A 26,013-nucleotide genomic window follows, 5' to 3' on the forward strand; every position below is an offset into this window, starting at 1 on the left:
TTAAAAAGTTTTTTTTTTTTTTTTTTTTTCCATTTTATATGCAAATTCATTTTAATGTCAGTACGTTCAGCATATCATAATTAAAAAAAAAAGTTATACAATTTTTGGGAAATTGCATAGAACTTTTCTGATAAAATTATCAGGTCAGGACGTTTACCGATATTTGTTTGAACAAAGAAATTAAATGTCTGCTCTCTAAGTGGTGATGAGAAATAAAAGGCAATCACTATCCGATCAATACCATGATGAACAAGGGAGGTAATTCAGATGTTGCAGCAACAAAAACAGCATTTTCTTATGGGCATTTATTGATTTCAACCTGCACAAAAAAAAAGAAGAAAAGAAAAAGAAATAAGCAAAAAAAAAAAAAAAGAAAGTATATTCAGACATATTTCTTGCATATTAGAGGCCCTATGTCAATGGCGATTAAATTAGCTAGTGTGAATTTTGACAAGATGTAATATAGTACTGCCCTAAGTCAAAAGAAATTTCCAGGTTGGTATCTGGAGGCGCATTACTTCACTGGGAGAGATGCATCCCTAGTCTTAGTAAAGACATGCATCTAAGAGAAGATAACTCTGATGACGTCGGCGCAGGACGTGATGGCCATGGGGGAGGATGAATCTCTAGCAGATCAACAGTTCGTTGGTATTAAGAGTTACATTATTCAACTGCAGTTATGCGGATAATCTAAGGACAACAGATAGGTGGAAACAGGCGAGTCAGAAGCCACTGCGCTGGGGAAGATAATGGCAACCTACCCCATGTATTCTGCCAAGTTCAAATCATGTGATGTCTTCAGAAGAATCGGACCAACAGTGGACCGAAGTCTATGGGGAACACTAACCATGATTTCATTTACGGCATAAATATTTTTTCTTGATACATATTTTTAGCATAAATATTTTTATCCGGATACATAACATCATTTCTAGACATCGCAAAGGATCATAATCATAATCGTTTAGGTGACTTGGCATTCCCTGGCAGTTCTCTATTTAATAAAGTGTCACACAACGCAAATCTGCAAACCATAAATGTTCCAAGGGTTGAATGAAATACGGGTGAGGTCGAATTGAGGGAGGGATCAGAGGTCAAACAGTGTAGACAAAACACAGCGATGAAGAATGACGTTACGTTTTTGAAGGGAGAGAAAACTAGGGTTTTTCAGATCAATCTCTTTGTGGAAGCCACGGGAATGAGTCACCGTCAATAATGTAGAAACCTGGTAATCTCAGAGAATGTTACTGATGTCTTTGTCCGCGTGTATCACTCATTTCGCTAAGTTAAAAAGTTAAGTATCGCTGGACTTTGGAGTTCCTTCTCTGTTTCCTGCTTCCCTGACTGTACTAACATGCAGACGTTTAGATGTAATGTGAACATACAACTCGCTGATCAACTCCTATCAGTCTTCTCTTCGATACAATCTTAAATAGCAGTGAATATGAGCTAAAAAAAGAAAAAAAGTAAATAACTATGATAACATTTGTCTCTCTACCTTGAGTAAATTCTCTCCAAATAAAACCATATATGAAAATACTCAGCAAACGTCTCCTTGTGTTACTTTCTTCATTAAAAGAAGCAAAAAGCACATAAAATACCAGTATGCATAAATCTTGCTTCCCTTATTTTGTCCTTTAGTCCTCATATTCCATGAGTGATGTTTCTGACAAAGAGGGAAGAATTGCTGTCTACTGGGTCAAAATCTTTACCATCCAACACTTATTGTTGGAAAGATTTTGACCTTGAAGTAGTATTCATGTAAAGTTTCCCATGAAGATCTGATTAATATCCATGTAAATTTGCTAATAAAAATTTTATCAATATTTAGGCGAACTTGTTAACAACCAGACAAACAAATTAACTGATCAGGATATGCCTACTAAATATTTTTGCTTACATTTTTCATAAATCCAGTGAAATTGCCCATTCCAAAAGATTGTCCAAGGGTCAGGGCACAATCCTGCTTCTTGATAAACCCTGGAAAAATAATATAATATAAAAATAATATAATATAAAAATAATATAATATAAAAATAAAAATAATATAATATAAAAATAAAATAATATAATACAATAATATAAATAATATAATATAAAAATAATATAATATAAAATACATAAAAATAATATAATATAAAAATAAAAACAATATAATATAATATAAAAACTATATATTATAAAAATAAAATAATATAAAAATAATATAATATAATAATAAAAACAGTATAATATAAAAATAAAAATAATATAATATAAAGATAATATAATATAAAAATAATATAAAAATAATATAATATAAAATCAAAATAATATAATATAAAAATAATATAATATATAATAAAAATAATATAATATAAAAATAAAAACAATATAATATAAAAATAAAATAATATAATATAATAATAAAAATAATATAATATAAAAATAAAAACAATATAATATAGAAATAAAAACAATATAATATAAAAATAAAAATAATATAATAATAAAAATAATATTATATAAAAATAATATAATATAAAAATAAAAATAATATAAAAATAAAAATAAAATATAGAAATAAAAACAATATAATATAAAAATAAAAACAATATAATATAAAAATAAAAAACAATATAATATTAAAATAAAAACAATATAATATAAAAATAAAAATAATATAAAATAAAATAAAATAAAATATAAAAATAAAAATAAAATATTAAAATAAAAATAAAATATTAAAATAAAAACAATATAATAAAGTAAAAACAATATAATATTAAAATAAAAACAATATAATATAAAAATAAAATAATATAATAATAAAAATAATATAATATAAAAATAAATATAATATAAAAATAAAATATAAAAATAAAAACAATATAATAACAAAAACACACTTTTTCTAAAAGAGATGAAAAACTGTAAAGTCTTCATTTTTTTTTTTTACATAGGCATCACCACTTATCAAGGCCAAGAGGCCACTCGAGGATAAGGGTTAAAGAGTGCACAGTAGAAATTGGACAATATAGTAATCATTAGTAATGGAAATTCGGTAAATTTGTTAACTTATATGGAACGGCTCATCAAGAACTTGTTTACGTTAGACTTGAAGACAACCATATTGTAGTCAGCTGGAAAGCAGGAAAAGTGAAGACAATTCCATAGGCGTGCAGTTCTAAGAAAGAAGCTTTGTTCATGGAATCTACGTTTAGGTTTAGGCACAGATAAAAAGTGGGGGAAATTAGTGATTGTGTTTTCTGGTAGACTTGTGAAAGTTTGGCGAGGGGGGGGGAACCATAGATTGGAGCTCAGCCGAGCACTTGCCATGAAAATAATGATAAAACAGAGACAAACTCGCAACATCTCTTCTATGAGAAAGAGGTTGCATGGAAGAAAAAAAGGACATCCCCCTACAAGGCTATTAAGTCTATTTTGAACCCTATCAAGCAGGATAAATCCTTTCTAGCAGCTCCTGCCCAGATGTGGCAACAGTATTCATCCATCCTTGGACGTACCTCCTGGAAGAATAGCTTTTTAATGGAATAGGATATAGGATATTGAAGAGAAAAGCAACCCAGCCTGAAGACAATAGGTGAAGATATTTTCTTGACTCCCCATCTAGTCTGAGTGTGAGTCGAGGTTGACAATGTGGAAAGCCCAAATCTGCAAAAGGAGGTACTCTGGATAGATATAAAAATAACTATTAGCAGCTTATCAGCGGCCATAAATCTGACGATGGTGGATCTAGCCCATTTGAGGGTTTTTGATAAAGTGCAGAATCTTGTTTGTGCTTTGATTGTTCCCACCATTTCTTCCTCCCTACAACCATTCTCTCACAGACATGATGGTCTTATTTATTTGCCTTCCCACGAGAACAGAGTTAGACACAAGGTCAGTTTTTAATGTGGGGGAAATCCAGCTCCTCAAAAAGGGGCACTCTGGATAGGAACAAAAATTAAAATTGTCTCAGTCATGAAGGATTTCTCCTCCACTGACCATGAACATAAAAGGTGAACTGTAACATCAGAACAGATACTGCACTGTGATCTTCGCCCAAACGTGATGTTGCTCGACAAATCTACTATCAAACCATGTATGTAGTACTATTGTCATATTTGGGCTGGTGAATTTCTGTCCCATTTCAGAGTTTTTGATAAGATGGAGGAATATATTTGTATTTTGATTATTCCAACACATTCTTTTTTTTTCTGCAACCTCTCTCTTACAGACGTGATGTTGCTAATCTCAGTCTTTTTCTACTTAGACTTTGTTGAACACATTCTCATGAACTCAATTCCATAGCCAACACCACATGCACACATACACACGTGCACATATCTTCTACTCAGACGGTCGAACATATTCTTGTGAACCTAATTCCAAGCAAACACCATGTGGAGACATACTCACACACATATGAGGTGCCTTCAATAAATTTCCAGATTTTTTTCGTATGGGCACTTTTATTGATAGTACATGAAACTCTAGTCTCTTTCGAAGTAATCTCCTCCGGCTGCAATGCATTTGTTGTACAGTTCCAACAAACAACTTCTGGAATGCCTCATGGAAGTCCTTGTGTGAGCGTGTCAATGACTCACGTCACAGTTTCTTTCATTGCCTCAATTATCTCATAACAACAGATTCTAAGGTTTGCTTTAAGCTTAGGGAATAACCAAAAGTCACAGGAAGCAAGGTCTGGGCTAAAGGGAGGGTGAAGAAGTGTCTTGATGCCAATTTTGGTTAAATAGTCTGTGACAAGGAGTTGTAGACTGGTGCTTTCACTAAAATCTTCTGCATCTTTAGTTCCTTGCGAATAATTGTGTGTAGTTCCCACACTGACATCAAACTGTGCACTTATTGTCTCTATAGACAAACGACCGTCCTTATCCATGAAATTCTTTATTTGGCCAATCAACTCTGGTGTTCTGACTTCCTTACTCCTCCCACACCTCTCATCATCCCTCACAGACTCCCTGTCTTCCTTGAATCTTTTATGCCACTCAAAAACAGATGCTTGATTCATGCAAGATGGTCCAAAAGCAGTCTGAAGCATTCCATAGGTTTCTGTGCATTATTTCCTAGTTAAAACAGAATTTTATTGCATATCATTCTTCTAAAGTGTCCTTACGTCCAGATTGCATTTTTGAAATTCACCAGCTGTGACAATCAGGCTTTAGTAGGGTGTATTCCAATTCCTGTGGTAGCTGTTCATTTAAACTTTAAATCATAAGAATTGGTCAGTCATCTCATAAGATATATAGCAATAACATACTGAATTTTGCGAGAGTCTATGACAATTTTAAATGCCTGTACAAAAAATGTTTTGAAACATATTTAAGGTACTTCATACATACTTTTTTATACATCTTCTCAGTGGATACGTTGCCTCCATATGTGCTCACACACAAACACAATTCGCCTTTTTCATTCTTTGCACACACATACACACAGGATTCTACTGACATTCTCTAACGAACACGATTTAATAAACATGATTTCATAGTGTAGTATTGGGAATCCCAGCTTAATTGCTATATAGGTAGTTTTAGAAATAGAAAGTTATGTAAGTATATTTTTATTTCTTATCAGCGACTTGGCAGGGTCACAAAAGGTTAGGTTTGACAGGTATCAACCTAAAGAGAATGCACCGGAAATTAGGGGTGACACAGGAATTATGGTCGTAGGCTTCCGGTTGACAACCACATGGGCGGAGAGTTGGTTTTGGGTAGCAGAGAAAGCGGATCGGAGATTTCAGGTCTCTCCCGACAATCAAGGTCCGAGGTGATAGGCTTGCCTTGAAATAAAAGATTGAAGCTTCAAATCCATCTTATTGTTTATCGATGCATCTGTCTGCAGTGACCACTTCCCAACGAGATGGCAGACCAGCGTCCAAGAAGATATCATCGGCTGGCCAAGGCAAGCAGGTATGTACATATTCTACAATTGCACATACATGTCTCGAGACCTTCCAAGGCAAGAAACGGTGTAAGGATAAGAACACCCCTCCCCACACACACACACACATATAACAGTGAACTGCCCGTAAGATATGTAAGAGCATACACACCCACACACGTATATGTAAGAACGGTGATAAACACACAGACTCTTAGTAAAAGTAACAGTAAGGTAAAACGGTAAAAGAAACCGTAGTAATAAACGTTTTAATAATAAATAAATAAAAAATAAATATAAATAAATAATAAACAGGACAGCAATCGTTTACGGTAACAATAGTAGTAGACCAAGTCAGGTTCAGAAACCATAAATGTTTGTTGAATTATATATATTGCCTTAAAGGTTTTACTTTGTTTTCATCAGCATTGAGGAATTTTTTTTTTTTCTGTTTGTTTTTTTTATTTACGAAGGTGGCAAGACTTATCAAGGCCCAAATGCCATTTAAGGACAAGGGTTAAATGAGTGCAAGGTTAACGGTGAGACGACACCATGATGATTGGTAATGATGTTGTGATCAGGCAGAATTTGATTATTACAGAGAATTTGTTTACATTGGACTTGAAAACCACCATTTTGTAGATATCTGAGAAACAGCCAAGCGGTATTGTGTTCACAGGGCGGTCTGTTCTAGGAAAGAAACTTTGCTCATGGAAGTTTCGCTTAGTTTTAGATAGTGAGAGCGAGAAAGGAAAACTATTGACAGTGGTTGTTGCTAGACGAGTTCTTATTGTTTATATCTTATCGTGGAAGTACCATCTCAGTCGAGTACCTGCTATGAAATGAATGTATATGGAGTAGCAGTGCTGCTCAAGCATTGCACTAGCATTGACAAGCGTTGGCGAAAATCTTAAATCTATCTCAGTAAAATGAGTCTGTTGCTGTTGCTGCCTGTTTGTTTATTTAACGAATCTACTTCAGGACAGAGTCCAACAAGATCATGCATCAGGGTTTTGGTCTGCATCCCACCTGACTACAACTTGGATGTGTACAAGTCCAACGTTAACAAATTCCTAATGAACCGCCCCCTTAAGTAAACACTTCATCAAATCTCCACACTAACGTAATGTACTTGCAATAACCCTTATCCCTGAGTGGCTTCCGGGCCTTGATAAGTGGTGACCCCTGTGTAAAAAAAAAAAAAAAAAATCTCCCTCATAAGTCGTTAGACACACAAGATTGCATGTTCATCTTTGACGTTGTGAGCAGCAAAACTCGGCAGTTGCATACTAAGTCAGGGAAGGTTTTACTCAGAACATTTAAAGGAGTGGCGGTTGTACATATGCAGAATAAATTTAATAGATCTGCAATTCTACCTGCGAGGCAGAGATGACCAGAGAATGACAAATATTGATGTGGATTCCTTCTAGATTTGGACCAAAATTCTGTTAGCTAGTTTGCGGTTCTAATATCACTGGAGGTCAGACCTGTCCACCATCGATGGCCTTGTCACGCCTGCTACTGTTGTTTAAAACATATCAATTACAAGAAAGTTTATTTTCAGCAGCCCCATAACCCTCATTCTCTTATTGGTCCTTTAGTCCTAACATTCCAGGAGTGATGTTTCTGACAAAGAGGGGAGAATTGCTGTTTTCTGGGTTGGAATGTATTCATCTAACATTTATTATTGGCTAGTTTTTAAATTTGGAGTAATATTTGTTATTTTTTTAGTTCCTTACATCAAGTAGTTTTGTACTTTGTCTGGAGCAATAGCCATAAAAAAAGTTTGAAAGAGGAGATAATCATTGTTAACAGGTTCAGTATAAGAGAAATATATTTTAGTCTTTTTTTTTTACTATTCATAGCTCGGGGTAAAGATGCGTTTCCTGAAAGTACTTCTTTCAAACTCATCGGCTTAATATTCACAGGGAACATGAGTTGGAACACATACACCGAGACCATTGTGAAGGCTGCTGCAAAGAAGGTGGGCTCTCTCTACCGTGCTAGAAAGTTACTTACACCTGAATGTATCCTGTACCTCTATAAGGTCACCATTCGCTCATGTATGGAGTATTGCTGTCACATTTGGGCTGGTGCATCTGCTACTAGTCTCTCACTTCTGGACAGCGTTCAAAAGAGAGTCGCCAACCTGATAGGTCCTGAACTATGATCTAAGCTTCAGCCTCTGTCCCATCGACGAAATGCCGCATCCCTCTGCCTGTTTTACAAGTATTTTAATGGTGAATGTTCCAACGAACTACAAATCTGTATCCCCTTGACCTAAATACCCCCAACAAACAGCAAAGTCTCACCCCGACACAGTAGAGATCCCTAGATGTAAGAAAGCCTTCTAATCTAATAGTTTCTTCCCCAGAACTGCTAGACTCTGAAATGCCCTTCTGGGTTCCTGCTTTCCCAACTGTACTGACATGCAGAAGTTCAAGTGTAATGTGAACAGACATCTTGCTGCTCAACTCCCTACATAGTATCCCAGCAACTTATCTCCTGATAGTAGGCCCCTACATCAAAGTGCCACTGTGCCTTGTTTGGGGTGAAAATGTTATAAGAAAAATAATTTTTAAAAAATTAGGCCATTGATTCTTTAGCTGTCATATTTCATTAAAGATATACTGACCTCGGAGAGTTTTTTGGCCAACTAAATTGTTATTGACCCACATGCTTACGGTATCACCCTTTTTCACTAGCTTGACCGTTGTCCACGCATTTGGTATCTGTAGTGTTGTAAAAAAAAAAAAAAAAAAGAAAGAAAGAATTAAAATTAGATTCATTTACACATAGATTTAATAAAACAGTGTTTCTCACAACATTTTGGTCGATGTAGCTTCCCGTTGAGTAATTAACATTGTTAAAATTTAATTAGTTATTATCGATCTATCTGCCTATCTATCTATTTATCTATCTATTCAATGATATTCTTCAAATAGTTTACATTGGGAGTTATTTATTGTTTATAGAATTAAATGTACCAATGGATTTTAGCTGAGGATATTTACATAAATTAGCTAGGTTGAATATAAACAAAATAACCTTGTGCAGGCAGACGTGGAAAGGTCACACGTAAGGGATATATGTGATTTTGAATGATGACGTAATAAAACTTGGGTCAGATGTCGGAAAGTTTAGAGTTGAGAGTTGGAGTTTGATTACGAGAGTGGACAGTCAGGAGTTAGTCAGGGGAGTGAACAGACGGCCAGGAAGCAGGCTGGGAAGAATAAACATGCAGACAAGAAATGCAGACCCTGTGAAAACCATTTGAGACAACTGAAATAAATTTATATTATAAAAATATAAAGTGTTGTTCAGTGGTTTCACAAAAGAAGGAAGAATATGTCTCAATTGGCTGGCGCTGGTCATTTCATGTTCGCCACAGAGCTCAACAGGAAGATAGAAGAACCCATGAAGAAAGAAGGTATGAAGCATATATTATTCTTCTTATGAATGAACTGTAAAATATACCCGTGTGATAACTCTCTGATACAACATGATCCAGTTTATACGTCGATATCTCTAACTCTGGCTAAACAAACAATACATACGATTTATACGTTTAAATCTGATCCCGTTATAAGAACAATAATATCCCACCTCACTATGCAATATAACTGTTTCAATATCAAATGCACCTTAATATATAACCCTCCAATTTTTCTCAGCTGCGTCATCTCTGGATCTTTGATCTATATTGATAAGTAATAAGATTTGAAGTAGTAGTTATGATAATCGTCTGAACCGGTCGTTCTGAACATTTTTAAGCCTGTGAGCTTTTATGTTGTGTAGCAGAATGATATTGCCCTCCCCCTTTCTCAAAAACTGTCCGGCTTAAAACGTGCGTCCATACCACCAATAATAACAAATATTAACATACTAGCATTTAAGACAAACGCTATCAGAGATAAAACAAAACATTAAATCTTTTTTGGAAATTGAGAATTAAAGGACGAACGTTTAATATATATAGTTCGACTTAAACCCTTTTTTAATTGAAAGCAACAGAAAACTATGCTGATATCACATTTGTTTTCATGAGAGTCACCACATATCAAGGCCCGAAGGCCACTCGGGGGTAGGAGTTAATAAGTGTACGGTGGTTACTGAGACAATAGCTTATTAATAATAGGTTGAGAAGAAAGTTCTTGCGGAATTTTAAATTTAGATGTCAAATAATGTATTTTCAAATAAGTTTTCACTATAATAATTTTACTTTATATATCACTAGCGAGGGGTACCCAGCGTTGCCTGGGTGTTTGGAGGTGTGTGTGGAAACTCCGGGGGGGGGGGGTTAAAAAAAAGTAAGTATGAGGATCGAACCCGTACCCTTGAGGCAAAGTTGTAAATTAAAATGTGAAAAAAAAAGTGCGACGTTAACCATTGCCCGACAGCGACATGCTAACGGAAACACGTTTTAATTTATTTAATTACTTGGGTTTAGCAGGTGCCCGTTTTAATGAGTTAATGAGGTCAAGTTTGACTGCGGGATAGTATTCATTTACTGCTGAACGCCCCCCCCCAAGATGTTATAGGAAAAAGACTAACCCACATGCAGCGAGCGACAAATATTGAATATTTATCTTCCCGAAATCGAGCAAATTAAATAGACAGGCGAGCTTCGTTGTTAACTGTGAGATATTACGATTTGTATGTGATATAAAAAGCTTTAAAAAGTTGTAAAGCGAGCGACTGCTTCTCTGAAAAAAGCCTTTGTTGACATACAGAAAAAGCGAACACACATGCATACATACATACATTTTCGCTTTTATATATATAGATTTCAAAGAGCGTTTTTCGCTCTATCTAAATGCTTAAATTACAATCGTTTTAAAACAATTATGTCTTCTTTTCGAAACGTTGAATAGAAGATAAAAAAAAGCAAATTCGCACAATTTTCTTATTTCAATACAAACTAAAACAGCTCGTCATATCAACAAAGTGCTTGGTCCAGACACCACTACTGATCGCACAGCACAATGGTGGTTTAAGAAATTTCGTGGCGGCGACGAGAATCTTGAAGATGATGAGTGTAGTGGTCCGCCATCGGATATTCACAATGATCAATTAAGGGCTTTAGTTGAAGCCAATCGCCACATAATTGGAAAGACAAATCAAATTGATAAATGGGTGCCTCACAAATTGAACGACAACCAAAAGAAACGCCGTTATGAAGTATCATCTTCCCTTATTTTAGACAACAAGAACGCCCCGTTTCTCGATTGGGTTGTGACTTGTGATGAAAAGTTGATTCTTTACGACAACTGGCGGCACTCAGCTCAGTGATTAAACGCCAACGAAGCTTCACAACATTTCCAGAAACCAATGTTGCGCCGAAATAGCTTCTAGGGTTATAATCAGAATTCGGTTCTGGAGTTCGGGAAGGAGTGAGTCACTCTCTCGACAATAGCACGTTTCTGCCCTCTTCTTTTCCAATCTCGTCACCTCTCGCCACCAATGTCACACCGCACAATCCGAACGTCAGCAATACAAAATTCTTTTCAAGAGAAGATGTTCACGACTCTTTTCTCTCTGCTGCCCCAGGAAATTTTTCCCTGCTTTTATATCCTCCTATCTAGAAAAAAAAAAAAAGGAAAAGACAGGAAAAAAAAAATTGCTTCTCCCATCATGCTCTGCCTTCCCAAGATGCCCTTTGCGTATACAAATGTGCTGGCCATCCTTTCCTTCTTCTTTCCCAAAGAGCGATGCAGATACGCCCGGTATGTTTTTTTTCTTCTTTTTTTCTAACCATATACCTCACACTAATGACTGTTTGGTGGTCTGCGACTGGTCTTATCTATTACAGTCTTTTCAATGCAGGCGAAACCATTATACAGAGAAGCACTGTGAACAAATGGATGAAATGCATTAGAAATTTTAACAACATCCAGTATTAGTCAACAGAAAAAGCTCAATTCTCCTCCATGGCAAAGCCTGACCGCACGTTGCTAAACCAACCCTACAGAAGTCAAACGAATTGGGTTACGAAATTCTGCCTCATCCGCCATACTCTCAGACATCTTACCTACCGGTTACTACTTTTTCAAGCATCTCAACAACTTTCTGCGTGAGAAATGCTTAAAAAACCTAAGCGATATCAAAAACGCTTTCAGCGACGTCATCGCCACCAGAACGCAAGATTTTTATGTTACTGGCATAAATACATTTGCTTTGCGTTGGCAAAAGTGCGTTGATTCTGATGGTGCTTATTTCGATCGATAAATTTTTGGTTGAGTTCAGTTATGTTCATCTGAATTTAAAAGTTAAAAATCACGAGAACTTTCTTGTCAACCTGATAGTTAATGGTGGGAATCGGGTAGAAATGGATTATTTAGGGAGGCAGCTCAACAAAATCTTTTTTACATTGGACTTGAAGATGACCATATTGTAGTGAGCTGGAAAGCAGGACAGTGGAACAGTTCCACACGAAGGCAATTCTAGGAAAGAAACTTTGTTCATGGAATTTGAGTTTAGATTTAGGCACAGATAGAGAGTGGTGGAAACTTGATTGTTGTTGTAGCTATACGAGTATTTTTTGTGAAAGTTCAGCGAGTGGGGGGTGGTCGTAGATTGAAGCTCAGACGAGCACCTGCCATGAAAATAACGATAGAACAGAGACAGGATCGTAACGTCTCTTCTTTTAAAGCTTTGGGGTTGTTGCTCCAATCTTTTCTTGTAACAGTAACAAGCTGATAACGTAGATGAAATTAACACACGTGTCTCCCGTCTGAAAACCCAAGAAGACAAACTCGGTACATCTTATACACCCACCTTGTCGTTCGGCGAGATTTGACGAGACTAGAATGTATATATAACGCGTCTAAACTAGCTACCCGGTTTTGGGTAACAAAAATGGGTACCGGTGCATTGTACGAACCGGATGTTGTTACTATTGCATATTACAAACCGGATTTTTTTTTTTTTGATAAAATGTCCTGTATGGCTGGACCAACAATAGCAGGTAGTTATGTATCTACAAGTTGTCCCAATAAAATGTATACACTCTTTAAAGTATCTCAACTTGCTACATGAATACACTATACCACATTCCCAAGAGATGTTTAGGAATAAAGAATGGCACTTTGTTCACACCACAAAACGAGATACAATGAAGGAGTTGAAAGCAACCATTGAAAGAAGATGTCAACATACCAACTGAACTGATTACGACCGTTTTCGATTCAATCAGTGAGCGTTGTGAGCTGTTTATGGGCCACACTGGACAATATCGATAATTAGTTGGTTTCTATATTTGTTCAGAGTATTTTGGTTTTATGTTTACATTATATTGGGACACACCCTTTATGCTACCGCGCTGAAATAACGTCATTATTTGTAGAGAAAATCGTAACTTACTTGGCTAGTATGTGTGCATGCTTCAAAGGGTCGTTGGTGCATAAATAAAAAAAAGAAAAGAAAAGGGAAGGACTAGCGACGCCGTTTCTATGCAAATGAGACAGGTGAATAAAAGCAGACGCGAAGCGAACAGGAAAGCGAGTTGGAAGAAGTCGTGTGCTATGTACGTAGGCGCGTGCAAGTTAACTTGAGTGTCGAGTTTTGAAGTTGGAAGTTTTGACAACAAAGTGTCAAGTTTTGAAGTTGGAAGTTTTGACAGCCGTGTGTCGAATGTACCCGAGAAATTGCTCGTTTAACTATATCATTTAAAAAAACTATTCTTAACACGGAGAAGGGAGTATGTTTTGTAACTATTCTGTACTTTCACCTAACAATTTAATAAACAAAAATATCGTAAAAATTAAATTTAACTTGTAAATACTATTAAGTAATAAAAATAATAATTTGAGTGGGTTTCCAAGCGTTTTTAACGGCGCTTGGCATATTCCGACGGCGACATCAGGTGTCGATCGAATCCGAGCAGATATTTACAACGTGCTTGCACCAAAAACTGATCTAGTGTCATCCATAGATAGAAGAGTTCTTTCACTTCTCCATAGAGACTCACCCTCGATTAGTTCAACAACTCCTTCTTATCACATTTTCTATATTTAATCTCCTATGCAGTTTGGCGCATGCGTTGCTATACGCAGATTTCTATAGTTATGTGGGCGTTTGAAACACAGTACACATGTCCACTTTGAACATGGAATTTACTTAGCATATTCTTATATACTAGCGGGACCTGTGGAAATTCCACAGCGGCATCTTTCACATGTAATATATTGCTTGTGGGCGTTCAGCGTGAATGAAGATCCTGTGATATTATTGTAGTTAAAACTGTGGAAGTATTTATCTAAATAATCTGGTTAATGTGTCAGAATATATCTGGTTATTACGGTTTATTTCCAATATTCTTATAGGAGTCTGTGACATATTTCCATTGTATGGACGCCCGACACAAACGGAAACCTCACGATATTATTATACCATCTTTAGACAGAACAGATACTACCAAGAAGGTATATTTTAGTTTCACTTATGGCCCAAAATGGCATCACTTTTTTTTTAATTTGAATTTTTTTATTGCGTCTTCGGTGATCAGGAGATCCTATTTATTAAAAAAGAAGGATAGAAGGTGATAACATACTGCGAACATTAATCGATCGAATTATTTATAATCTGGAAACTGTGACGTACGTACGTGAAAGACTATACGGTATTAATCTCTAGATTACTAGCAGAGAGGGTGCTTATTCAAATTGGCACTCATAGTGATAACCAAAAATAAAGAAAAACTTTTTTGTACTTACTTGCCATGGAATAAAGATTGTATATTCTAAAAATCACAAAATTCAAGCAAGTAGTTTATTTTATTTTTATTTATTTATTTATTTTTTTTTTACGAAAAACAACTTTGCCATTGTTTTACCGATAAGTGACGGATGAGGGTACGTTTCTCTAGAGAACATAATGAGGGTAGATAATCAGTGATTATTTTGACAGTTTCCACGTGCATTAGGGTTGTCTGCCCTTTTCTACGGATTCGTTGATTTCATTTTTTTTCACCCTCATCGAAACAGAGTCAATTTGATTTTATTTATAAAAAAAAAAGAGAAAAAAAATACTTGATCAAATTCCGTGTTTTTGTTTTTTTTTTTTTTTTTTTTTTTAGAATTTTTCATCTTCGTCCCGTGACTGGTATCATACAGACATTTCTGTATTTTCTTTAACTTTAAATGCCGCCATAAGTGCCAATCTGAATATACACCGCACACACCCCGCGTTGCTCAGGAGTTTAAATAAGGATCACTACTGTATACTTTTCTATGCCCACGACGCCATTTTACTTTCTTTGTTTTTATTGCACCCTCTTTCACTTTTGCCCCGCAAGAAGCTGAAATATCGGAAAACTTTCTGAATTAATGTCTTATATATATTGGTTTAAATTTTATTCAAATCGGATATATGCATTTGAAGTTTTAGGAAGCTTTTCACAACGTGACACTTAAAGGTAAGGACAAGCAGATATTTGGCACATAATGAGGCACACCAACATTGGAGACCACTTCCATTGTTGTCTTCCCCAATAAATTTTATACATATGCTATAAATTTAATCAAAATAAGATATATCTGAAGTTTTAAAGGAGGTTCGGACCTCATAGCTACCTTTAGCTTAGGAGAGAGATAAAGGACCACTTCTATTGTCTTCTCCAAAAACATTTATATGTATAATTTATAAGATTACTATAGAAGTAAACAGTTCGTGCACTACGAATAGTCAATTAATTTTATTTTTTATAAAAATTCTACTCGCTAATTTTCCGTCATTTTTTGTGCACACTAATATTTTTCGTTGATAAGTAAAATACAGGACGTTCCAAAAGTCTTGGACACCTTTCAATTCCTCATATCTGCTAAACTATGAATGCTAGTAAGATGAAAGTGGCGCCATTTTAAAGCTAAATGCATTCAGTTTTTTGCAATTTTGTTATTGATTTTTTTCATTTCTTATCAGATCCAATAATGGCGTTCACTCAACCAAAAAAGGTGTTTTGTGTGCTTGAATTTACAAAAACTGAATCATGGACACTTGTTCAACGTGCATTTTGCAAAAAAAAAAAAAAAAATGTCTCACACCCTGTGATTTTATTTTGTAGAGATTTGTGAAAGGACTGGTCTGTGTGCTTTCCATTCCAAGAGACGTGGATGAGCTGAAGGCCCGAATAAAATAAATTGTAGCAACCATTGACAACGCGATGCTGTGACGTGTTTGGCAAGAATTAGACTATCGGCTTGATGTGTATCGTGTGACCAATGGTGCTCACATTGAACATTTTTGAACATTCCATGGAAAAGTTAAGATTACAAACTTTCTGAATATACCACACGCGTTTTTTTATAGTCTTAATAGTTCTCGAGATATTAAATGTCAACATGTGCCCAAGACTTTTGGAACACTGTGTATATCCATAACTTTTTGTGTTATTTTCTTTCGTGCTGTCATAGTTCTAATGTACCTCAATATTAAATAAGTACCAAATATCGTCCATGAATCAAAAAAAGAAAAATAAATAAATAAAAATTAAAAAAAATAAAGCTCAAATTACCATCGTAGCTGAGATATCAACTGGCGTTGTGGTTCCTTCCATAATGAATTGTCCAACTACTTGCGGAGAATTAGTGTTTGGATTTCTCACATGAATTCCGAAGGTCGGGACGATCTTACATTCGCTGTTTCCGAGGACCGCGACTGTGTTTTGTTGGACGTTTCCTAACTTAAAACTGATTGTAATGGAAATCTGGTCATGGAAATCATTGTTCGTTACAACCGGAACAATCAGGTAACTGTTTGGTTTGAATTCGGCTGCGTTGTTTACGATGTACACATCTTTAAAGTTAATATACCAGTTGTGGGCTTGTTCGACTAAGTTTTGTGTCATCGGTAAGTTAACCAGTTTACATACTTGCTCTGTTATAAAAAAAAAAAGAAAAGAAATTGAAATAAAATAAGGCGTACGTGGAAGCCGTACTCCCGCCTCTGTATTTTTTTTATTTTTTATTCTTTTTTGTTAATCGTGCATAAAATGAGACCCCAAATTTCAAAGATGGCAGCAGGTCTGTAAATTGAGGTATGGAAGCACAAAATTGCTACAATAATCCCGGTATCCTTCAAAACTGCTTACTTATATAAGACTCATTTTGGACAAAATGTTAAGATTTTTTTTTTTTTTTGTTAATATATTTTTTCTAACATATTTACGTTTTCTTTTTTAAATGTACTATATTTAAACATACTTTATTTACATATACTTTATTTAAACATACTTTATTTACATATAAAACCAGAAAATGTTGTTTTTTTAAATCATTTTTTCATCATTTTTATTAGACTAAATATACGACGTTCGAGGCCGCCATATTGCTTCTAAAATTTGGCCTTTCTAAGGTTTGACAGATTGGCCTTCTTAAGACTACGTTTGGCTTTTTTTATGAACCATGTTTTTGGCCGCCATATTTTTTAGTCATGAAAGAGCGTAAAAAAGGCCACATTTGTTCTTTAAAAGGTCGATCAGTCAAACATTAGAAAGGACAAATTTTAAAAGCAATATGGCGGCCTCGAATGTTGCATATTTAGTCTAATAAAAATGCTGAAAAAATAATGCTCTGAATAAATAATATCTAAAATTTGAAAAAAAAATTATTCTTTCCCTGAGGGAAGGATCAACTGGACTGGATTTCGTCAGAGGAAGTGGGTCAATTATTCAGTGTTATTATGCGCTAATTTGAAAATGAACTGCCAACTAGTGCAACAGCGCGCGTATCAGCGCATGTGAAAATATCAACAGTAGCCATTTGCGCACTGTGAAAATTGGCAGGTGTACACAGGCTTCTGTGACAAGAATAAGAAAAAAAGGACAGCACATGGTCAGAAAGGAGCAAAGTGCGTGCTGAACGAGATTGGCGTGTGGCCCCATGGTGGCGGCGAGAAACTTTTAAGCTGGTGTTGAGACGTCGGCGTTTTGTTAATTTTATGGCAGACGAAATGAACTGCAAAAGAAAGCGCAAGAGACAAGCAGTGTTTGGAAAGTAACGGTGGTGGATGCCTTTTGCTAAAGCAGAGGAGGTGGTTGAGTTGGATTTTTTTGTTTGTTCCTTTGTGACCGCACTCATGTTACACTAATTGTTAAGGAGAGGTGCGAGCGAACTAATGTCCAGGCAAACAGGAAGAACAATGGATTCCAGGAAAGGTGACCTAAGCTACATTTAGCCAAACGAAAATAAACGATGGAATCCCCGGACTTGTAGCGACCTGGATACATGACGTCAATCGGTCATGGGTCAGACCGAAAACCAGCAAAAGTGCAGTAACAAGCTGGCGAGGAAATAGGTTAAGAGGTCGAAGAGATATCAATAAAAAGAGAAGAGGAACAAAGCAACGTCAGAGATGCGGGATAAAAATTGACACAGTTTGCGACCACCTCTACCACGAACCCCCCACCCCACCGACGTCATTGTGTTGAAGTGTGTATATTAAATATATAGTAAAATAAACTAAGTCTTTTTTATAAACAAAGTGTCTCGTATTCATTGATAAATGAAATGACTGTCCATTTAATTGCTAGATGATCACCAGCAAGACACATATGTAACATAATTTCATGACGAATCTGTTATATAAAAGAAAGTTATCTGTGTGTATGTATGCATAGAGAGGAATGGGCTTGGCTAAATAGAAAGGGGAAGGGAGGAGGAAACGGGAGGCGAGAAAGAGAGAAAGATAAAGAGAAGAATAGAGTGATAGAAGTTTTGACAGAAATATGGTATACTTTTGTCCCAGGCAACACCACGTAGCCGTGCTAGTAAATAATTAAAAGTAAAAAAAAAAACGACCGACTTACTGTTATTAACGTTCAATGCGTTGCTACACGTGCAGGTGGTCATATTGAACCCGGTACCGACGGCACATCGCTGTTCAATCCAGCCTTTACCAGCGGCCTGAAAGAATTTGCTCGGATCAGAGGGATGGAGCTTGAAATTCGGGAAGCATTCTAAAGAAAGGAAAAAGAAGAACGTCATTTGGATCAACTGCTACTTAACATTTATAAAAAAAGGAAATGCGTTTTAGTTTTAATTTATTCATACCAATAATATTGTAGAGTCTGCGTTAACGCTTGGCATAATAAAGGAAATATGTTTTACTTTCAATGTATTCGTGCCAGTAACAATATTACATTTATTATGAGTTTGTATCTGGTTATGTAGTTTTACAAAGTAAAAACTACTCAAAGTCTCATATATATATATATATATATATATATATATATATATATATATATATATATATATATATATATATATAGTTTCTACTTTATAAAACTACAAAAAATTCTATATGGCGTAATGGAAAAATATAAAGGTAACTGCAGCTTCTCTTCCAATTTTCGGATTTTTATCATGTCGTATCACATTTCAATTCCTTTTGGCGGATTGATTGTTGCTATTTCTTCTGATGAGTTAAGAGCATAATAGATTCACTGATATATATATATATATATATATATACTTTCGTCATGTCGATGATACCGTTTGCTTATTTGACAACGAGACGAAAGCGGATGCTTTTTTTGTGTCCCTTAGTAACGTCCATCCATAATTTTACGGTAGACAAGGAAAGAAATTTTACTCTTCTGTTTTTAGATGTTCTTGTTTCCAAGACATCTTCATGTTTTCTTACTTCCGATTACCGTAAACAAATATTTACCGGTTTTTATACGCGTTGGCACTCATTTTGTAATACAAACGAAAAATTTAACTTAATTAAGACTTTAGCACATAGCTCCTTGATAATTTTTTCCGAAGCTAATCTGGATGACGAGCTTAAATTCATTACTAAGACCCTTTGCAACAATGGCTAACCCTTAGACATTGTTGAAACTACTGTCATTAAGAACGTTTCGAATTTTTACAACCCTAAAGAAATTCTAGTTAATCGATGCCCTGTGTACCTACGCCTAACTTGGCTAGGTAATATCAGTGACCGATTTGCTAAGCAAATCTTTTTGTCTGTACAACGGTGTTATTTTGCATCGGTCCCACGCATTGTTTTTTTTTTTTCAACTAGACTTATGTTGTCGTCCATTTGCAAAGATGTCCCCACCACCATAATAATTCTTTATTTATTTATTCAAATGTAGTTTCAGCGCGCACTATCTTGGGCGGACATCGCAAAGTTTGGATTTTCGTTTGAAACAGCACGTACCATCAAAGATTCGTTATGCAAATTTTTCACCTTCGTTGACAGCAAAAAGAAAATCTTTTAGGATTAATTTGACTTTTTATGTAATTTTTTCCCCCGGTTATTTTTCGTTTTTTTTTCTCTCCCCCGCCATATTCATGACTATTTTTTTGTAATCGTATTTTCCTCGATTTAGCTCTGTTGAGCGAGGAACGAAACCTGGTTAGCTAACCTTTAGTTTCATTTTTTATTTTAATCATAATGTTAGTTGGTCTGTATTTAGTCATAATTAAATTTTGTACCCCCAATATATATATATATATATATATATATATATATATATATATATATATATATATATATATTAAACATTTGAATAATACTGGGCGCAGTCCTATTATTATTAATTGTTGCGGTATTTTTCATAACCACCATCATACAACACTGTGCTACTATCGCTCCCCGGGAGGTTTACTTGGTTGAGGAACGTCTTGTGAACGCAACCAGCTTCCCGGGGAATAAACGATATCCAACGATATCTAAACGATAGTCACATGTTGGAAACATCAGCGAAAACGGGTCGATCCGTCGTCGGATATAACTGTCTGGCATGGGTCGCATCTTGTGTGGTTATTTCAGGCATCTTTCTGTCGTCGGCATTAATGGTATGCTGAAATCGAACACTTGTATGAAAACAGCGAACGAATGCATTTTTAAATTTTGTACCCCCCCAATATAAATAAATATATATATATATATATATATATATATATATATATATATATATATATATATATATATATATATTAAACATTTGAATAATACTGGGCGCAGTGCTATTATTATTAATTGTTGCAGCATTTTTCAAATATTTTTTTAACATATATTATTAAAGAAGAAAAGGTGTGGTAAAGAACAGAAACTAAAATATTTTTCTCCTTAATTCAATGTTTAAAAAACAAAAATTAGACAAAAGGGGGATAAATAAAGGGGGGGTAAAAAATAAAATCTATTGAGATGTCTTTCGACCGACACTTTTCAAAATAAACGTCGGCAATGAGGGGCAACATCGTTTTAAAAAACGTGGTCAAACACCATGAATTACTAGCGAGGGTAGATAAAGATTAAAAAAAACAAAAAAACAATTGTATGGGTGGGGAGAAAAGAAACAATCTCATTTAATAATTTCGAAACCATGGCTGTGTTTATTCTGCTTACACAGAGACGGCTGATGAAAATTAACAAACACCGGTTCAAGAATTTTTAAGCGGGTTTCGAGCGTGCTTTGTGTATGATCGAGAAAGTTTTATCCGTGTAGCCTCCAGTTCAGATCTGGCACTGTAATAAATGATCACCGATGGCTGACTTATGGGCTTGTATGCGCCTAGATGTTGTCTATATATATATATATATATATATATATATATATATATATATATATATATATATATATATATATATATATATGAAAATTTGGAGTTAAATTCCGTATATTAAGACAATTACGAGAAATTTATTTTTCAACGAGGAATAGGAAATTTTAAAGTTTTTCATTAATCCATAAAATTTTAACAAATGGCTCATCTCGACATAATTTTAGCAAAATAACATTTATAAGTAGTCATAAATTTTGAGCAAATCTAGTGTGATGTGGTATAGTGTATATGTGCTGTGGTGTAGTATGTGATATATTATGGTATGGTGTGATGTGTGTGGTCTGGTCTGGTGTGTGTATGTTGTGGTGGTGGGTGTACGAAAACTATCGCTTAAAATGTGCCCAAAGTTGCCCAAAAGAAGTATAATACAAACAGTATATCATTTGAAACTCTTCATGTTCAACATGCGATTTCACAGTCTTATAAACGAAGAATGAACGATTTATTAAATTTATTATTATTGAATGCTGCGTTTGTAATTCGTGAAAAGATAAACTTACGAAGAGGTTTCTTTGGTGGGGGACACTTTGGATCCGGAATGCATTTCGATTGCGTTTCGTCGAATCTCTGCTGATTTGGGCAGAACATCTTGTTGGAATTGCGTTGTCCATTCTTGCATTCGAAGAATCCGTTGCAAGTGAAAGCGTCTTTGATGGCCTTGCTAGTCTTGCAATCTGTGGAAGACAAAATCAAAATGCTATGAAGAACAATTTATTTATCTGAGAACATGTTTATCCATAAACGTAAACACAGTAAAGTATGAATATTCACCACATTTTTCGAGAGAAAACTAAAATTTTCAAATAAGTCTGTCATTGGAAGCCATGCTAATGAGATATGGCCAACAATGTAGAATAATCTAAGCTGAATTTTTCCTCTGTCCGTCTGCGTCACTCATTTTAGTAAGTAATCAGCTAAGGACACATTAGTCTCTCTATTCTTCGTAGCCTAGTGAGGGATGCCCTTTTCCCTTCTCTGCAATCTCTTTTCCACAGAAGAGACGTTACGAGCCTGTCTCTGCTTTATCCTTATTTTCATGACAAGTACTCGTCTGAGATCCAATTCATATTCCCCCTGGCCTGTCTTTCACGAAAACACTCGTCTATCTGAAACCACTATTAATAATCCCCCCACTCTTTACCTGTACCGAAACCTAAACATAGATTCCATGAACAAAGTTTCTTTCTTAGAACTGCACGCCTGTGTAACTGTTTCGTTTTCCTGCTTTCTGACTTACTACAATATGGTCGTCTTCAAGTCAAGCGTGAATAAGTTTTTGATGAGCCATCCCCTTAAGTAATCCAATTTACCAAATTTCCACTACTAACGATTACTACGATATTGTCCCATTGACTACTGTACACTCATTAACCCTCATCACCGAGTGACCCCAGGATCTCGATAAATGGAGACCCTTTTGTAAAAAAAATATTATGTGGCAATTTTCTACAAATAAAACCATTTATGAAAACTCAGCACACTTCTCCTTATGTCTTCTTTCTTCATGAAAAGAAGCTTATTTCTATAACAGCCAATAAATGAAAAGAAGCTTATTTCTATCACAAGCAGTAGACAAAACTGCGATGACAACGGGAAAAAGAAGATCCCGCTTAAACACGATACACATATGTATGAAGAACTTTTTATTATTCAGAATGTTAAAACAAAGAAAAGCAAGATTTATTTATGTAGTTTCCGTAAAGTTCCTTGTGAAATGTAACTGTGTACAAACGACAGAGAAAAAGGATTCAGTGGTTGTCTCCCTTTATTTACAATTTATTAATACATTTAAACAAAATTGAAAAATAATAAGTACTTGTGGATTTTAGCTATTGGGGGCAGTTTTTGTGTTTTCATTTTTGAAGAACTCTACTCGAACTAGAGGAGGACAATCGAAGAAGATCATAATGATAAAAAAAACGTCTCACAGTTTCAAATAATGGCTGTTCAAAACTATTTATAATTTTTAATGATTATTTTTTATTTGTTATGAAAGTTTAATTTTGTAAAAACCAATTCGTTTAACAAAAAGCGCTGGACAAAGTGAGGGAGGGTAGAGCGGTGGCTCTAGATATATCTAAGGCTTTTGATAGGGTATGACATGAAGGTCTTCTTAAGAAAATCATATCATATGGTATCACTGGCAGAATACATGACATAATTAAATCCTTCTTAGAAAAGAGAAAAATCCAGGTTATCCTCGACGGTCGTATATCTAAACAATATGATATAAATGCGGGAGTGCCTCAGGGGTCTATCCTGGGACCTCTGTTATTCCTAACATTCATAAATTACCTCCCTGACAAAATTGCCTGTGAGATGGGTATATATGCTGATGACACCACACCCTATAACAGGCATGACAGGAAAACAAATGAACACATATCTAAAGAAATGGCAGAAACACAAGAGAATGGCCTCCGATCTGTAGTGCAATGGGGACATAAATGGACGGGCACATTCAATGCTGCCAAGACAAAACTCGTTTCCTTCAATAATTACAAGAAGCCTTCTCTACCACCAATAGCAATGGCCAATGACTCTTTATCTGAAAGTACATCCTTTAAACTCCTCGGCCTAACGCTCTCAGGAAACATGAGTTGGCACAATTACATCGAGAGTATTGCCAGGACCGCTGCGAAGAAGGTGGGTTCTCTCTACTGTGCTAGAAAGATACTAACGCCCGAAAGTATCCTATACCTCTATAAGGCCACCATTTGCCTCTGTATGGAGTATTGTTGTCATATTTGGGCTGGTGCAGCTACCACTAGTCTCTCGCTCCCAGACAAGGTTCAAAAGAGAGTTACCAATCTGATAGGTCCTGTCATCTAAACTTCAGCCTCTGTCCCATCGACGAAACGTTGCATCACTCTGCCTTTTCTACAAGTAATTTAACGGTGAATGCTCTGACGAACTGCAAGCACTTGTGCCCCCTCGACGTAAATACCACAGACAAACCTGACAAGCAGCTAAATCCCACCCCTTCACAGTAGAGATCTCTAGATGTAAGAGAGCCTTCTACTCCAGTAGTTTCTTTCCCAGGACAGCTAAACTTTGGAATTCCCTGCCGGGTCCCTGCTTCCCCAACTGTCCTGACATGCAGAAGTTCAAGTGTAACGTGAACCGACATATTGCTGCCCAACTCCCTACACAGTACCCCTGATACCCATGTCCCTGGTAATAGCCCCTACAACAAAGTGGCAATATGCCTTGTTTGGGCTGAAAAAAAAAACAAGAAAAAACATACTCTCCAATGATATATGTTCAAACCTATTTATAAATTTTAATTATTCTTTATTTGTTACGAAAGTTTAATTTTGTAATAAAAATGTTCGTTTAAATAAACGTCACACACTTTCCAATGATATATGTTCAAAACTATTTATAAATTTTAATTATTTTTCTTACGAAAGTTTTATATTGTAAAAAGTTCGTTTTTTTTATGTCTACATTTTCCATATGATGACAATTTTTCTTGGTTTTAGAATTCCTTTAGAGAAACTGTTCATTGAAAACTTCGTTTGAAAACAAAATTCATTTTTATGCGAAACTTTAACATTTTCAGAGAAATTCTGTTAAAAAAATATAAGACCTTAAATTGTGTCTCCCTGTTCAGGGTGTAGCTCTTCAAAAATGAAAACAGGAAAATTTGTCCACAATAACTAAAATGCAACAGTGTCGAATAATCTTTAAGGCTCGTTTAACTATCATCGCGTCAGGATAGTTTTAATGAATGAGAAATATTATTGACTAAAATGAAGTTCACAGAAGGGGAAATTAAATGCGCCAGGAAATTGATAGTAAAAAAATAAAATAAATTCAATGTAATATTCGTTTTAAAACGATTAGAAGAGCACAGTATTGGGTCGTTTGTGAATGAAAGTGATGGTCGAAATTCTGCAAAATGATTTAACGATTTGTTTGGAGGTGTGTTGAGCAAAAAAAAAAAAAGTGGTAGTAGGCAGGCAGGCAGGCTCGAACCCGTGACGCAAAGGCGGAAAAGAAAGTGAAAAAATATCTCACGTCTTACCCCCACTCCATGACGCGACCGGAAGTTCAGAACTATCTATCTATCTTTCTACCATTCTCTTTCTCCCTCTCTTGCAAAGAGAAAAGAATTGTATCGTTTTAAAAAAATGCCTTTGTTCACTATTTTGTACAAGCGTTCAATTTTCAGAGAAGCGGTCCCTATCATGAAGAATGCCTGCCATTAACAGCAGTTGAAATGCTGTCCATAACGACGCAATGAAGACTCAAAGACGATCAAACCTGCCATCCGCTTAGAGCCGATGATATTATCGCAACCCCTTGAGACCTATCGTTTTATCGTTTCTAACACCTGGTGAGCTAGTTGCCGTCACCAGGGCGTAACTACAGACCAAGAAATGCCCCCTCCTCCTCCTTCTTCTTCTTCTTCTTCTTCTTCTTCTTCTTCTTCTTCTTCTCCTCCTCCTCCTCCTTCGCATAGCTCACCTTCATTAGTTGCTGATCTCTGCCTCCATTCTAAGTTGATTACATTTTTATTCTTTGCATTTTATTCATCCATTCT

General features: G+C 35.5%; 1 protein-coding gene across 1 annotated transcript; it reads right to left on the reverse strand.

The window, feature by feature from the left end:
- LOC145274964 (uncharacterized) lies at positions 1-22,138 on the reverse strand (the record flags this gene model as incomplete). Its single annotated transcript, XM_080127548.1, has 6 exons — positions 1-319; positions 1,901-1,980; positions 8,522-8,618; positions 16,400-16,761; positions 18,692-18,841; positions 21,965-22,138. Coding segments are annotated over 6 exons (887 nt in total), but the record flags the coding sequence as incomplete, so codon positions are not given.
- Positions 22,139-26,013: the final 3,875 nt, after the last annotated feature.

This window comes from Euprymna scolopes, unplaced genomic scaffold, assembly GCF_053919585.1.
Source record: "Euprymna scolopes isolate OS-2025 unplaced genomic scaffold, ASM5391958v1 sca518, whole genome shotgun sequence".
Classification (NCBI taxonomy): domain Eukaryota; kingdom Metazoa; phylum Mollusca; class Cephalopoda; order Sepiida; family Sepiolidae; genus Euprymna; species Euprymna scolopes.